Source organism: Oratosquilla oratoria, chromosome 37 (assembly GCF_046742065.1).
Source record: "Oratosquilla oratoria isolate Oo_2021 chromosome 37, ASM4674206v1, whole genome shotgun sequence".
NCBI lineage: Eukaryota > Metazoa > Arthropoda > Malacostraca > Stomatopoda > Squillidae > Oratosquilla > Oratosquilla oratoria.
In genome coordinates this window covers 44183990-44200491 of record NC_134813.1, presented here as the reverse complement: position 1 = coordinate 44200491, position 16502 = coordinate 44183990, and the positions used below count along the sequence as shown (strand labels likewise).

The following is a 16502-nucleotide window of genomic DNA, read 5'->3' as shown; positions in this document are numbered from 1 at the left end:
TTTGCTGGAGAGAGGGTAGAGTACCGGAGGACTGGAGTAGTGCCTGTATAGTTCCTCTTTACAAGGGAAAAGGGGACAAGTGTGAATGTAGTAATTTCAGAGGGATTAGCCTGTTGAGTGTAGTAGGGAAGGCTTATGGGAGGATCTTAATTGAGAGGATTGGGAGAGGAACAGAGGGAGTAATTGGTGAGGAACAGTGTGGATTTAGGACGGGTAGAGGTTGTGTAGATCAGATTTTTGTGGTAAGACAGATATGTGAGAAAGCTATAGGAAAGGGGAAGGATGTTTTTTGGGCTTTCATGGATCTGGAAAAGGCTTATGATAGGGTAGACAGAAAGGCACTGTGGGAGGTTATGCAGATTTATGGGATAGGAGGAAAGCTTTTGGGAGCTGTCAAGAGTTTTTATGAGAGTAGTAGAGCATGTGTTAGGATTAGAAATGGAGAGAGTGAGTGGTTTGAAGTAAAGGTGGGACTTCGTCAAGGATGCGTTATGTCGCCCTGGCTGTTCAACTTATACATGGATGGGGTGGTGCGAGAGGTGAATGCTAGGGTAGTGAGTCAGGGATTGGAGATGGTTAAAGAAAATGGAGAAAAGTGGGAGGTGAGCCAGCTGTTGTTTGCGGACGACACTGCGCTTGTGGCAGGGTCAGAGGAGGGATTGAGGAAGCTGGTGGCAGAGTTTGGGAGAGTATGTGATAGAAGAAAGCTAAAGATAAATGTGGGTAAAAGTAAGGTGATGAGATGTACAAGGGGTGAAAGTGGCAGTAGACTGGAAGTGAACATTAAGGGAGAGCGACTGGAGGAAGTGGATAGTTTTAGATACTTGGGTACAAGTGTAGCAGGAAAAGGAGGAGTGAAGGTGGAGGTAGAATGTAGATTGAGAGAAGCGAGTAAATGCCTTGGTGGTTTAAAGAGTGTAATGAGGAATAGACATTTTGGAATGGATGCGAAGAGGAGACTGTATGAAGGAGTGATTGTGCCAACAGCACTGTATGGGGCAGAAACGTGGAACATAAGAGAAGAAGAGAGAAGGAGTTTGAATGTGTTTGAGATGAGGTGTCTGAGAAGTATGGTGGGGGTTACTAGGCTAGATAGAGTGAGAAATGAGGAGGTGAGGAGGAGAACAGGGGTGAAAAAGGATTTGGGAGATAGGGTTGATGAAAGAATATTAGGATGGTTTGGACACATGGAAAGAATGAGTGAAGAAAGACTAGTAAAAGAGGTATGGAAGGCAGATGTGGAGGAAGTGAACATGAGGGGACGTCCTAGGATGAGGTGGATGGATGGGGTGAAGGGGGCTTTGGGGAAGAGGGGAATGTCTGTTGAGGAAGGAAGGGAGAGGACGGAAGACAGAGGTGAGTGGAGAATGGTTGTATATGGATGATGTTGTGACTGCATGAGGAGGAATGGGCGGGGAATTGGGGGGTGGGGTAGTATGTGTGAGTAAATTTTGACGCAGCCCGAAGGGATTTCTCCCCGTCCTCGCCTTATATGCAAAGGGGGTCGCCGATTAAATGAAGCGGCCTCGCTGTGGATGTACTGTGTCTTGCGACACTGCTTCTGACCCAGGGCGGTGGGCAGGGTGCAGGGATGACCCGTCATCCAGGAGGTGCTCAGATGAGAGGAAGGGTGGGAGGGGTGTGGAGTGTATTTAGGGATGAAATGGGTGGGAGTGTTTTTATGCCTTTCCCTTTTTGGCTACCTCCCTTGGAAGGGGGAAAAATCCTTGGTATATGTATGTATGTATGTACTGTATATATGTTTTGTATATTATATTTAGCATACTGAAATAATCTTAGCATCTTTGAACTATGTTGTATAGTATTTTTAACCTTTTTATAATTTTATCTGATTTTCTTTTGGAAATGTAGCTTAGGCCTAAGCATACTGAATAAAAACCTATCATCTTTGACCTATGATATTAGATACTATATTTTTCAACATTTTTATTTTTTTAACACCAGACTTTCTTTAGGAAACGTATGTGTACTGAATAAAATCGTATTATCTTTGAGCTACGTTCTTTAATATTCATTAACTTTTTATAATTTTCGTTAGGAAACGCAGCCTAGGCCTACGCATACTGAATAAAGTCCTGTCATCTTTGACCTACAAATACTTTTTTGTTTGTTAAATTAAAATCATTGCAAGGCACAATTAGGAAAATTACTATTTCAAAACACATTCTTTTCGTTTACGTACTATACCGAAAATATCGACAACAGAGCATAAACAAACTTTACTGTTACATTTTATTAATCGCAAAACATAAAAATACAAAATGCTGTACCGAACATATTGTTATTGACAACAGACTAAGCATAAAAAAGTTTTACTGTTACATTTTATTAATTGCAAAACATATAAAAATACAAAATGTAAGGTAAAATTTTATTTCAAAACACATTCTTTTCGTTTACGTACTGTACCGAACATATTGTTATCGACAACAAACTAGCCTAGGCATAAGATAAAGTTTTACTGTTACATTTTATTAATTGCAAAATATATAAAAATACAAGATGCAATGGAAAATTAGGAAACATTTTACTTCAGACAAACAAAATGAAAGAATATTTAGCTGGCTGAAATGCTGACGCTGCCGGCAGCCTGCCAAAATTGTCGTACTTGCGTCTCGTGGCGTGCAAAGTAATTGTACTGCACTGCCAGGCATAACATTGCAATTCTATTACTCTTAAATGTTAAATATTATTGCACTATCTCGTGGTCGTAAAGTCGATCAGTCGTAAGTCGCATAGGTCGTAAGTCGACGACTACCTGTATATATATATATATATATATATATATATATGTATATATATACATATATATATATATATATATATATATATATATATATATATAGGGAGAACTATCAATGTAATAGTACTGGGAGACCTTAATGCTAGGGTAGGAAATTATCCAATTGATGGAGTGGTTGGGAAATGTGGAGTTCCAGGAAAGAATTGTAGTGGAGAGTTGATGGTGGAAATGTGTCTAGAGAGTTGATGATAGTAAATACAGTGTTTCGGAAGAAAGTCAAGCATAAGTACACATGGGAGAGGGTGGTGGAGGGAAGGGTGGTAGATAGAGCGTTAATGGACTATGTAGTGGTAAATAGGATTATGATAGGAAGAGTTAAGGATGTACATGTGCTAAGGGGAGAGGGTGGGGGAATATCAGATCATTATTTGGTGGAATGTAAGTTGAAAGTGGAGGAAGAGGAAAGGGACAAAAGGCAGGGAGGTGCTTAAAGTGAACTCTTTAAAGGAAAAGGAGAAGGAGTACAAGAAGAAGCTGAAGGAGGAGTGGGAGGGAGTGAAGGATAGAGTAGAGCTAGGTGTGGAGGAGGAATGGGGATGGTTCAAGGAGGGAGTCACAAAGTGTGCAAAGATGGTGTGTGGAACAAGAAGGACAGGAGGAAATAGAAGAAAGGGTAGTAAATGGTGGGATGAGGAAACAAAGAAGGTTGTAGAAGAGAAGAAGCGAGCTTTCACAGATTGGTTACAAAATAGGACGAGGGAGTCATATGAGATACAAAAAAAAAAAAAAAGAGAAGTAAAGCAAAAGGTAAAGGAGACAAAGAGGAGAGCAGATGTGAAATGGGGAAAGAGTATGACAGAAAACTTTGAAAGTAATAAAAAGATGTTTTGGAAAGAAATTAAGAGAGGAAGAGGAGGCGAATCAAGTAGAGAAGAAAAGGTAAAAGATGCAGATGGAGAGATGATAATGGAAGAGAAAGCAGTAATGGGAAGATGGGCAGAATATTTTAGGGAGTTGCTAAATGTGAAGGAGGATAGGGAGGGAAAGATAGCTGCAGTGGGAAATGCTAAGAAAATGAGAGTGATGAGTGAGGAAAATGGAGGAGAAATAAGGAAGGATGAAGTGAAGGCAGTTGTTAAGATGATGAAAGCAGGTAAGGCACCTAGTCTGGATGGATGCCATGCAGAATGTCTAAAAAAAAAAAGGAGGTACAGTGATGGTGGACTGGTTGGTGAGGTTATTTAATGTTTGCTGGAGAGAGGGTAGAGTGCCGGAGGATTGGAGGAGTGCCTGTATAGTTCCACTTTACAAGGGAAAAGGGGACAAGTGTGAATGTAGTAGTTTCAGAGGGATTAGCTTGTTAAGTGTAGTTGGGAAGGGTTATGGGAGGATCTTGATTGAGAGGATTAGGAAAGGAACAGAGGGAGTAACTGGTGAGGAACAGTGTGGATTTAGATCGGATAGAGGTTGTGTAGATCAGATTTTTGTGGTAAGACAGATATGTGAGAAAGCTATAGGAAAGGGGAAGGATGTTTTTTGGGCCTTTATGGACCTGGAAAAGGCTTACGACAGGGTAGACAGAAAGGCACTGTGGGAGGTTTTGCGGATATACGGGATAGGAGGAAAGCTTCTAGGAGCTGTCAAGAGTTTTTATGAGAGTAGTAGAGCTTGTGTCAGAATTAGAAATGGAGAGAGTGAGTGGTTCGAGGTAAAGGTGGGACTTCGTCAAGGATGCATTATGTCGCCCTGGCTGTTCAACTTATACATGGATGGGGTAGTGCGAGAGGTAAATGCAAGGGTAGTGGGTCAGGGATTGGAGATGGTTAAAGAAAATGGAGAAAAGTGGGAGGTGAGCCAGCTGTTGTTTGCGGACAACACTGCACTTGAGGCAGGATCGGAGGAGGGATTGATGAAGTTAGTGACAGAGTTTGGGAGAGTGTGTGATAGAAGAAAGCTGAAGATAAATGTGGGTAAAAGTAAGGTGATGAGATGTACAAGGGGTGAAAGTGGCATTAAGTGTCTGGAAGTGAGCATTAAGGGAGAGCGACTGGAGGAAGTGGATAGTTTTAGATACTTGGGTGCAAATGTGGCAGGAAAGGAAGGAGTGGACGTGGAGATAGAATGTAGAGTGAGAGAAGGGAGTAAATGGCTTGGGGGATTAAAAAGAGAAATAGACATTTGGGAATGGATGCTAAGAGGAGACTGTATGAAAGAATGATTGTGCCAACAGCATTGTATGGGGCAGAAACATGGAACATAAGAGAGGAAGAGTTTAAATGTGTTTGAGATGAAATTTCTGAGAAATATGGTGGGGGTTATGGCTAGATAGAGTGAAAAATGAGGAGGTGAGGAGAGCAGGGGGTGGAAAGGGAGCTGGGAGATGGGGTTGATGAAAGAGTATTGGGATGGTCTGGACACATGGAGAGAATGAGTGAAGAAAGACTAGTAAAAGAGATGGAAGGCAGATGTGGAGGGAGTGAACATGAAGGGACATCCTAGGATGAGGTGAATGGATGGGGTGGAGGGGGCTTTGGGGAAGAGGTGAATGTCTGTTGAGGAAGGATGGGAGTGAATGGAGAATGGTTGTATATGGATGATGTGATGCATGAGGTGGAATGGGCGGGGTGATGGGGGGTAAGGTAGTATGTGTGAGCAGATTTGACGCAGCTCAAAGGGATTTCTCCCCGTCTTCTCCTTTATGCATGAGGGGACGGAGAGGGGGGTCGCCGAATTTATGAAGCGGCCTTGCTGTGGATGTGCTGTGTCTTGCGACACTGCTTCTGACCCAGGATAGTGGACAGGATGCAGGGATGACCCGTCATCCAGGAGGTGCCAATATGGGAGGAGGGAGGAGGTGTGGAGGGGAGTGGAATATGTAGGAAATGGAATGAGTGGGAGTGGTTGCTATGCCTTTTTCTTTTTGGCTACCCCCCGTGTAGGGGGAAGGAGCCTTTGGTATATGTATGTATATATGTGAGAGGAGGGAGTTGAAAGTAAATGCTGGCAAAAATGAAGCCATGAGATGTACAAGGGGAAAAGGTAGAAGTGCATTGGAGGTCTTTCCAGAAAAAGATTGGAGGAAGTGAAGAGCTGTAAGTATTTAACCCCTTCCATACGGTGCCGCACACGTAGGCGTCATGGACTTAGATCTCGGTGGCAGCAGCCAGTGCCAGCCGTACGACGTGTCGTAATAATACTCGCATCATAAAATATAGTCACCGCTTATATCGATCGTTCTCTCTTCACCCGTGAATTTTGATAACCATAGAAAATGCGATTACAAAAGAATTAGAAAGAATGTCATTATGGAGGGGCGACTACAATAAATATAATCAAGACGCCGATATGGCAGCCTCGCGAATACACTCGCTCCCCATGACGCCTACGTGTGCGGCACCGTATGGAAGGGGTTAAGGTCATATATAACAAGGAAGGGATGTGTTTGAGATGAAATGTATAAGAAGTATGGTAGTGTAATGAGGATGGATACATGTGGAGATGTGGTGGAGAGTGGGGCTGGAATGAAAGCTGGTAGATATGGCTAATCAACAAGTGCTAATCAACAAGTGGGCAAAAGTAAGGTAATGAGATGTACAAGGGGAGAGAGTGACAGCAGGATGGAAGTGAGCATTAAGGGTGAGAAACTGGAGGAAATGGATAGTTTTAGATACTTGGGTGTGAATGTGACAGGAAAGGGAGAAGTGGAGGTGGAGGTAGAATGTAGATTGAGAGAAGCGAGTAAATGCCTTGGTGGATTAAAAAGTGTAATGAGAAATAGACATTTGGGAATGGATGCTAAGAGGAGGTTATATGAAGGAGTGATTGTGCCAACAGCAATGTATGGGGCAGAAACATGGAACATGAGAGAGGAAGAGAGAAGGAGTTTGAATGTGTTTGAGATGAAATGTCTGAGAAGTATGGTAGGGGTTACTAGGCTAGATATAGTGAGAAATGAGGAGGTGAGGAGGAGAACAGGGGTGGAAAGGGAGCTGGGAGATAGGATTGATGAAAGAGTATTAGGATGGTTTGGACACATGGAAAGAATGAGTGAAGAAAGATTAGTAAAAGAAGTGTGGAAGGAGTGAATATGAGGGGGTGTCCTAGGATGAGATGGATGGATGGGGTGAAAGGGGCTTTACAAAAGAGAGGAATGTCTGTTGAGGAAGGACGGGAGAGGACAGAAGACGGGTGAATGGAGAAGGGTTGTGTATAGATGAGGCTGTGATGCATGAGGGGGAGTGAGTGGGGGATGGGGGATGAGGAAGTATGTATGAAAAAATTTGACACAGCCCGAAGGGATTTCTCCCCGTCTTCTCCTTTTCTGCATGAGGGGACGGAGAGGGGGGGGGGTTGCTGAATTTATGAAGCGGCCTTGCTGTGGATATGCTGTGTCTTGCAACACTGCTTCTGACCCAGGGCAATGGACAGGATGCAGGGATGACCCGTCATCCAGGAGGTGCCAAGCTAGGAGGGAGGGGGTAGGGTGGAGGTGAGTGGAATATATGGGAAATGAAATGGGTGGGAGTGATTTCCCCCGTGTAAGGGGGAAAAAGCCTTTGGTATATGTATGTGTGTATGTAACAAGTGCTGAGATAGTTTGGGCATATAGGAAGACTGAATGAGGACATGAAGCAAAAATAGTGTCGAAAGCAGAAGTGGATGGGGTGAACTTAACATAAGAAGATAGAATGAAGGAGACTGCAAGAGACCATAAACTACACTAGGCAGCTCCATATTAACATGAGGGAAAAATTACGAATGAGGTAGATGGATGGGGTGAAAGGGGTATTGGATACAATAGGATGTCTATGGTGTCCCTAGCTCCCCCATATGAGCTTCTACACAATATTTTGGCTTATAGTATAGCCTTGGCAGCATGTGGGTGGACAAGGAATTTATATGTATAGAAATAGCTGGCCTTTGGCTTCATATTATCAATGTGTAGGTTAAGTCCTTATTGTGCCTTTACTACAGGCATTTGTATGCATACAAAAGCACAATCTCAGTCCTGTTTAGAAATAGCTGGCCTTTGACTTCATATTACCAATGTGTAGGTTAAGTCCTTATTGTGCCTTTACTACAGGCATTTGTATGCATACAAAAGCACAATCTCAGTCCTGTTGAGTTATTCTTTGGGCAACCTTCCCTGGTGCTACTTTTCAGTATGCACCATTCGGCCCAAATGTTTCTAAACAGCCTGGTCTTGTAACCAGGGCCCAGTCCTTCTCTGTACTTACAGCATGGCCTCATGGTGAACTCTGTGATCAGCCCCTCGGCCGACCGATCCAGAGGTTGATGCTCACACTAACCAGAATAAAGCCAGCAAACCAGAGCTTCATTCTTGTTCCTATTCCCTTGGCACCGTAGATCCACAGTAACACACTGCTTTGTTACATGTCCACTGAGCAAGGAAGAGGGAGTGTGAATTATAGTATTAGAGAGTGGTTGTAAATGGATGAGGAATCGATACAGCCCAAAGCAATGAGGGTGGTATTTATGTAGTTGTATTATACGGGAAGGGGAGGCTACTCGTGGTGACCTGTTTTTGTATCTCGCAAGATCAAGTTTATTCTTAAATTCTTGTAGTGTTTGCACACACTATTTCTTCATCCAATTTGTTCCATATATCTATCACTCTGTGTGGGAAGCTGTTCTTTTTCAGGTCTCTTCTGTAGTTATCCTTTTTGAGTTTCATTGCATGTCCTCTTGTTTTTCCTCTGGTGATGAGGGTAGACTCACTCTGGCTGTCTGCCTTTGCTGTGGAAGTGCTGTGCCTTGCTTCATTACCTTTGATATGAGCAGTTTGACAAGGGATTGGGATAACCCTTCATCCATGAGTTGCTAGTATTGGAGGAACAGCAAATAGGTTTTGGATATATGTGGAATGGGTGTATGTTTTGACTTGGCCACACACCCCTTATAAGAGGGGTAAAAAGGATTGGCTGCTTGTTATTGTGGCAAAGTAGCATGCAGTCGATACTTTAGGGTCTATATGGGGCGCCCCTACGGACCAGAGCCACACATCATTTTGTCTATGATAGAAGAAATTCTGTTCATAGAGAAATGATGACACTTTTATACTACGACTGTCCCTCCGTTATGCTGTCCCCCAACCCCTTGTTGCTGTCCTGTACCATTTCTCTGAGTATTCTCTTTCTGATTGGGGGATTTCCCTGTGGTGGGGGAAAAGAATACTGCCACCAAGTTTTCCCACTTGGATCGTAAGAGGCGAGAAGAAAGGGACGGGGAGAGGGACTAGGCATCCTTCTCCCTGTAGCCCCAAGGGGTAATTTCCTAAAACAAAAAGAAAAGGCATAAGGGGTGCTGGCGGGCCTCGGGCCAGCACCCTAAGGTTTGGGTCTTTTAATGTGCGTGGATGTGGTACAGATGAGAGTAAAAGGGAAGAGATAGGTAGTATGTTTGTGAGAAGAAAGTTGGATGTGTTGGCTTTGAGTGAAACTAAGTTGAAAGGGAAGGGTGAGTGTATGTTTGGGAGTGTAAGTGGGAGGTTATCAGGAGTGAAGAGAGGGCGAGGGAGGGAAGGGGTGGCTATTCTAGTAAGTGAGGAGATAGGTAAAGGGGTAGTGGAGTGGAAGGAGGTTTCCTCAAGGATAATGTGGATGAAGGTGAAACTGGGAAAGGAGATGTGGGTCTTTGTAAGTGCATATGGGCCGGGCAGTGAGAAGAGCATGGAAGAAAGGGAGGCCTTTTGGATAGATTTAAATGAGTGCATAGAGGGTTTAGGAAGAAATGTCAATGTAATAGTACTGGGAGACCTTAATGCTAGAGTGGGAAATGGTCCAATCGATGGAGTGGTTGGGAAGTATGGAGTTCCAGGAAAGAATCGTAGTGGAGAGTTGATGGTGGAAATGTGTCTAGAAAGAGAGTTGATGATAGCAAATACAGTGTTTCGGAAGAAAGTCAAGCATAAGTACACATGGGAGAGGGTGGTGGAGGGAAGGGTGGTAGATAGAGCGCTAATGGATTATGTAGTGGTAAATAGGATTATGATAGGAAGAGTTAAGGATGTACATGTGCTAAGGGGAGAGGGTGGGGGAATATCAGATCATTTTTTGGTGGAAGGTAAGCTGAGAGTGGAGGATAGATGGAGAAGGAGGAAAGGGACAAAAGGTAGGGAGGTTCTTAGAGTGAACTCCTTGAATGAAAAGGAAAAGGAGAAGGAGTACGAAAAGAAGCTGAAGGAGGAGTGGGAGGGAGTAAAGGATAGAGCAGAGATGGGTGTGGAGGAGGAATGGGGATGGTTCAAGGAGGGAGTCTTAAAGTGTGCAAGGATGGTGTGTGGAACAAGAAGGACAGGGGGAAATAGAAGAAAGGGTAGTGAATGGTGGGATGAGGAAACAAAGAAGGTTGTAGAAGAGAAGAAGCGAGCATTCACAGATTGGTTACAAAAGAGGACAGGGGAGTCATATGAGATGTACAAAGAAAAGAAAAGAGAAGTAAAGCAAAAGGTAAAGGAGGCAAAGAGGAGAGCAGATGTGAAATGGGGTAGGAGTATGACAGAAAATTTTGAAAGTAATAAAAAGATGTTTTGGAAAGAAATTAAGAGAGGAAGAGGAGGCGAATCAAGTAGGGAAGAAAAGGTAAAAGGTACAGATGGAGAGTTGATAATGGAAGAGATGGCAGTGAGGGGAAGATGGGCAGAATATTTTAGGGAGTTGCTGAATGTGAAGGAGGATAGGGAAGGAAAGATAGCTGCAGTGGGAAATACGAAGAAAATGAGAGTGATGAGTGAGGAGAATGGAGGAGAAATAAGGAAGGATGAGGTGAAGGCAGTTGTAAAGATGATGAAAGCAGGTAAGGCACCTGGTCTGGATGGATGTCATGCAGAATGTCTGAAAAAGGGAGGTTCAGTGATGGTGGACTGGTTGGTGAGATTATTTAATGTTTGCTGGAGAGAGGGTAGAGTACCGGAGGACTGGAGTAGTGCCTGTATAGTTCCTCTTTACAAGGGAAAAGGGGACAAGTGTGAATGTAGTAATTTCAGAGGGATTAGCCTGTTGAGTGTAGTAGGGAAGGCTTATGGGAGAATCTTAATTGAGAGGATTAGGAGAGGAACAGAAGGAGTAATTGGTGAGGAACAGTGTGGATTTAGGACGGGTAGAGGTTGTGTAGATCAGATCTTTGTGGTAAGACAGATATGTGAGAAAGCTATAGGAAAGGGGAAGGATGTTTTTTGGGCTTTTATGGATCTGGAAAAGGCTTATGATAGGGTAGACAGAAAGGCACTGTGGGAGGTTATGCAGATTTATGGGATAGGAGGAAAGCTTTTGGGAGCTGTCAAGAGTTTTTATGTGAGTAGTAGAGCATGTGTTAGGATTGGAAATGGAGAGAGTGAGTGGTTTGAAGTAAAGGTGGGACTTCGTCAAGGATGCGTTATGTCGCCCTGGCTGTTCAACTTATACATGGATGGGGTGGTGCGAGAGGTGAATGCTAGGGTAGTGAGTCAGGGATTGGAGATGGTTAAAGAAAATGGAGAAAAGTGGGAGGTGAGCCAGCTGTTGTTTGCGGACGACACTGCGCTTGTGGCAGGGTCAGAGGAGGGATTGAGGAAGCTGGTGGCAGAGTTTGGGAGAGTATGTGATAGAAGAAAGCTAAAGATAAATGTGGGTAAAAGTAAGGTGATGAGATGTTCAAGGGGTGAAAGTGGCAGTAGACTGGAAGTGAACATTAAGGGAGAGCGACTGGAGGAAGTGGATAGTTTTAGATACTTGGGTGCAAGTGTAGCAGGAAAAGGAGGAGTGAAGGTGGAGGTAGAATGTAGATTGAGAGAAGCGAGTAAATGCCTTGGTGGTTTAAAGAGTGTAATGAGAAATAGACATTTGGGAATGGATGCGAAGAGGAGACTGTATAAAGGAGTGATTGTGCCAACAGCACTGTATGGGGCAGAAACGTGGAACATAAGAGAAGAAGAGAGAAGGAGTTTGAATATGTTTGAGATGAGGTGTCTGAGAAGTATGGTGGGGGTTACTAGGCTAGATAGAGTGAGAAATGAGGAGGTGAGGAGGAGAACAGGGGTGAAAAAGGATTTGGGAGAGAGGGTTGATGAAAGAATATTAGGATGGTTTGGACACATGGAAAGAATGAGTGAAGAAAGACTAGTAAAAGAGGTATGGAAGGCAGATGTGGAGGGAGTGAACATGAGGGGACGTCCTAGGATGAGGTGGATGGATGGGGTGAAGGGGGCTTTGGGGAAGAGGGGAATGTCTGTTGAGGAAGGAAGGGAGAGGACGGAAGACAGGTGAGTGGAGAATGGTTGTATATGGATGATGTTGTGACTGCATGAGGAGGAATGGGCGGGGGGGTGGGGGTGGGGTAGTATGTGTGAGTAAATTTTGACGCAGCCCGAAGGGATTTCTCCCCGTCCTCTCCTTATATGCAAAGGGGGACGGAGAGGGGGGGTCGCCGATTAAATGAAGCGGCCTTGCTGTGGATGTACTGTGTCTTGCGACACTGCTTCTGACCCAGGGCGGTGGGCAGGGTGCAGGGATGACCCGTCATCCAGGAGGTGCTCAGATGAGAGGAAGGGTGGGAGGGGTGTGGAGTGTATTTAGGGATGAAATGGGTGGGAGTGTTTTTATGCCTTTCCCTTTTTGGCTACCTCCCTTGGAAGGGGGAAAAAGCCTTGGTATATGTATGTATGTATATGTTTGTATGTATAACATTTTAGATTTATTACTGATGTCATCCTTTTCTTTTTTCCCACAGCCGGGAGCCCCATGGAATATCTCTGTTGAAGGTGTCTTCAAGTGGGCTCAGGAGAACAGTAAAGCTGTCAATACATTTGTTATTCTTACCAACAAAGTGGATCAGGATTTCATTAAAGGAGCTGTAGAAGAGCTAACCTCTTACAATAAAAACAGTGGTAGAGACAGATCAAGGTAAGATTGTGTAAGGAGCAGGAGCTGCTTTTAGTTATTGCTTGTCACACTGCCTTCACTTAGAGCCCTAGTATGGCAAGGTGGATACAGAGACAAATGTATTTAAGTCCATGTTTTCAAAAGTAGTAAGTGGTCTGTTGAGCAGGAATTTTTATATTTGATGATAGTATGAGGGGAGAAGTATAAAGAAAAAAAAAGAAGCAAGACAAAAGATAAAGGAGGCTAAAAGAAGAGCAGATGTAAAATGGTGGAGGAGCATGACAAAATTTTGAAAGCAATAAAAAGATGGTTTGGAAGGAAACCAAGATAGGAAGGGGAGGTAAGTCAGGTAGAGAAGAAAAGATAAAAGGTGCAGATGGACAGATCTTCACAGAAGAGGAGGCGGTAACGGGAAGATGGGCGGAATATTTTAGAGAACTGTTGAATGTGTAGGAGGATAGGGAGGGATTGTTGGTAGCAGTGGAAGGCACAAAGAAAATGATGGTGATGGGAGAAGAAAATGGAGGAGAAATAAGAAAAGATTAGGCGCATGTAGCTCTGAAAATGATGAGAACAGGTAAGGCTCCTGGATTGGATGGATGTCATGTGGAGTGTCTGAAGAATGGAGGTACAGTAATAATGCACTGGCTGTTGAGGTTGTTTAGTGCATATATAAGGGAGGGTAGAGTATCAGAGGACTGGAGGAGTGTAGTAGTTTCGAAGGGATAAGTTTGGTGAGTGTAGTTGGTAAGGGTTATGGGAGGGTGATTTTGATGGAGAAGACTAGGAGAGGAACAGAAAGAGTAATTGGTGAGGAACAGTGTGGGTTTAGGAAAGGTAGGAGTTGCATGGATCAGATTTTTGTGGTAAGGCAGATATGTGAGAGAACTTTAGGAAAAGGTAAAGATGGTTTTTGGGCCTTTATGAATTTGGAAAAGGCATGACAGGGTAGAACACTGTGGGAGGTATTGCAGATATATTGGATTGGGGGAAAGCTGTTAAGAGCAGTCAAGAGTTTTTACGATAGTAGAGCCTGTTAGAATGGGAAATGGAGAGAAAGAGTGGTTTGAGATAAAGGTGGGACTGCATCAGGGATGTGACATGTCACCGTGGCTGTTCAATGTGTACACAGACAGGGTGGTGTGGGAGGTAAAGGCGAAAGTAATGGGCAAGACTGGAGAGAGAGAGAGAGAGAGAAAAAAAAAAAAAAGGAGAAAACTGGGAGGTGAGCCAGTTGTTGTTTATTGACAACACTGCACTTGTGGCAGGGTCAGAGGAGGGATTAAGGGAGTTAGTGTCGAAGTTTGGGAAGCTATATGATAGGAGAAAGTTCGAGGTAAATGTGGGTAAAAGTAAAGTAATGAGATGTACAAGGGTAGAGGAAGGCAGTGAGTTGGAAGTAAATCTAAAAGGAGAGGCTTGAGGAAGTTGATAGCTTTAGGTATTTGGGGTTGCATATGGCAGGAAAGGGAGGAATGGAGGTGGAGGTAAATTGTAGATTGAGAGAAGCAAGGACTGAAAAATGCTATGTGAAATAGGTAACTGGGTAACTGGAATTTACCTATACCACTCTTGCCATACAATGGATGTAAAGGAGATTGTATGAAGGGGTGATTGTGCTGACAGCATTGTATGGGGCAAAGACTTGGAATTTAAGAGAGGCAGAGAGAAAATGTTTAAATGTGTTTGAGATGAAATGTCTGAGAACTGTGGTACAGGTTACCAGGTTTGATAGAGTGAAAAACAAGGAGGTAAGGAGGAGTATGGGATTGGAAAAGGAGATGGCAAATAGGGGTTGCCTTGCTATAGATGTACTCTGTCTTGTATATATGGAAAGAAGAATTGAAGAAAGATTAGTAAAAGCAGTGTGGAATGCAGAGGTGGATGGAGTGAACTTGAGGAGATGACCAAGGATGAGATGCATGGAAGGGGTGAAGGGGGTATTGAGCAAGAGGGGAATGTCTGTTGAGCAAGGAAGGGAGAAGGCAGGAGATAGGGATGAGTGGAGAATGACTGTGTATGGACAATGCTGTTTTGCAAGGAAGGGAGGGATGGGGTTAGGGGGTGCTTGTGTGTGAATGAAAATTTGAAACAGCCTGAAAGGATTTCTTCCCATTTCTTTTTCTACATGAGGGGAAAGAGATGGGGGTTGCCTTGCTATAGATGTACTGTGTATTGCTGTATTGCATTTGATCCAATGCAGTTGGCTGATGCAGGGATGACCCGTCATCCATGAGGAGTTGAGATGGGAGGGGTGGAAAGGGTGGTGGTGGAGAGTGAAATGGGTGGGAATAGGTACCTCCTTTATAAGAGGGAAAAAGCTCATGGCATATAGATAAATAGATTAGGGGAGGAAGGCTTCAAGGGCATAAAACTGTGCCTATTATTCTCATGTGTTGCTCTATGGGAATGATTATGGTTTCTGACTGTATGTGTTCTGTTGTGGTCACTTTAGTGTAGCCCATCCTTATTCTTAATGCTTTATTTTGTGTTGGTTGTAGGCCGTTTCTTTATTTGTTGTGTACCATGCTACGAGAAAGCTATAGGAAAGGGGAAGGATGTTTTTTGGGCCTTTATGGACCTGGAAAAGGCTTACGACAGGGTAGACAGAAAGGCACTGTGGGAGGTTTTGCAGATATACATGATAGGAGGAAAGCTTCTAGGAGCTGTCAAGAGTTTTTATGAGAGTAGTAGAGCTTGTGTCAGGATTAGAAATGGAGAGAGTGAGTGGTTCAATGTAAAGGTGGGACTTCGTCAAGGATGCATTATGTCGCCCTGGCTGTTCAACTTATACATGGATGGGTAGTGTGAGAGGTAAATGCAAGGGTAGTGGGTCAGGGATTGGAGATGGTTAAAGAAAATGGAGAAAAGTGGGAGGTGAGCCAGCTGTTGTTTGCGGACGACACTGCGCTTGTGGCAGGATCGGAGGAGGGATTGAGGAAGTTGGTGACAGAGTTTGGGAGAGTGTGTGATAGAAGAAAACTGAAGATAAATGTGGCTAAAAGTAAGGTGATGAGATGTACAAGGGGTGAAAGTGGCAGTAGTCTGGAAGTGAGCATTAAGGGAGAGCGACTGGAGGAAGTGGATAGTTTTAGATACTTGGGTGCAAATGTGGCAGGAAAAGGTGGAGTGAAGGTGGAGGTAGAATGTAGATTGAGAGAAGCGAGTAAATGCCTTGGTGGATTAAAAAGTGTAATGAGGAATAGACATTTGGGAATGGATGCTAAGAGGAGACTATATGAAGGAGTGATTGTACCAACAGCACTGGTTTGGGCAGAAACATGGAACATAAGAGAGGTAGAGAGAAGGTGTTTGAATGTGTTTGAGATGAGGTGTCTGAGAAGTATGATAGGGGTTACTAGGCTGGATAGAGTGAGAAATGAGGAGGTGAGGAGGAGAACAGGGGTGGAAAGGGGATTGTTGTTGTTGTTCCCTAGACTGTCTGTCCGAGCAGTCCCGTCTCCACAAGGAATGCCACTGCCGAAACTGGGTTTTCCCACAAATCCTTTATAGTGTATGTTGTGTTGTTTGCGTGCATGATTGTGTATAATGCAGTCTTCCATTATGTGTTGTATGGTATGGGGTGAAGTGTTACATCCTGGGCAGCTGTTCACAATGCGGTCATCCAGCCTCTTCTGGTAGCTTAGAAGTGCTGGGTGGTGGCCGCACCGCAGTCTGGCCAGGTGGACTCTGTCCTTTCGTGGGAGAGAGGATTCAGAAGGGTGGATATCAGGGGGTCTGGCATGCAGCAGTGTGTTGTCTTTCAGTGTGTTAATGGAGCAGTGAGTGATATGATTATGAATATGTTTCCGGAGGCTGGTATTTGGTGGTTGTGGAAGAAGAGAAGAGAATATCTGCGT

The 16502-nt window shown here is 43.9% G+C and overlaps 1 protein-coding gene across 6 annotated transcripts in view; it reads left to right on the top strand.

Moving 5' to 3' along the window:
- The window catches only part of LOC143019700 (uncharacterized), a 52944-nt gene that overhangs the window by 26975 nt on the left and 9467 nt on the right, over positions 1-16502 (top strand). For all 6 annotated transcript variants that reach the window (XM_076175678.1, XM_076175674.1, XM_076175676.1 and 3 more), the window contains exon 12: positions 12491-12663. In XM_076175678.1, the coding sequence (XP_076031793.1) occupies positions 12491-12663 (173 nt within the window). The remainder of the gene's footprint in view (positions 1-12490; positions 12664-16502) is intronic.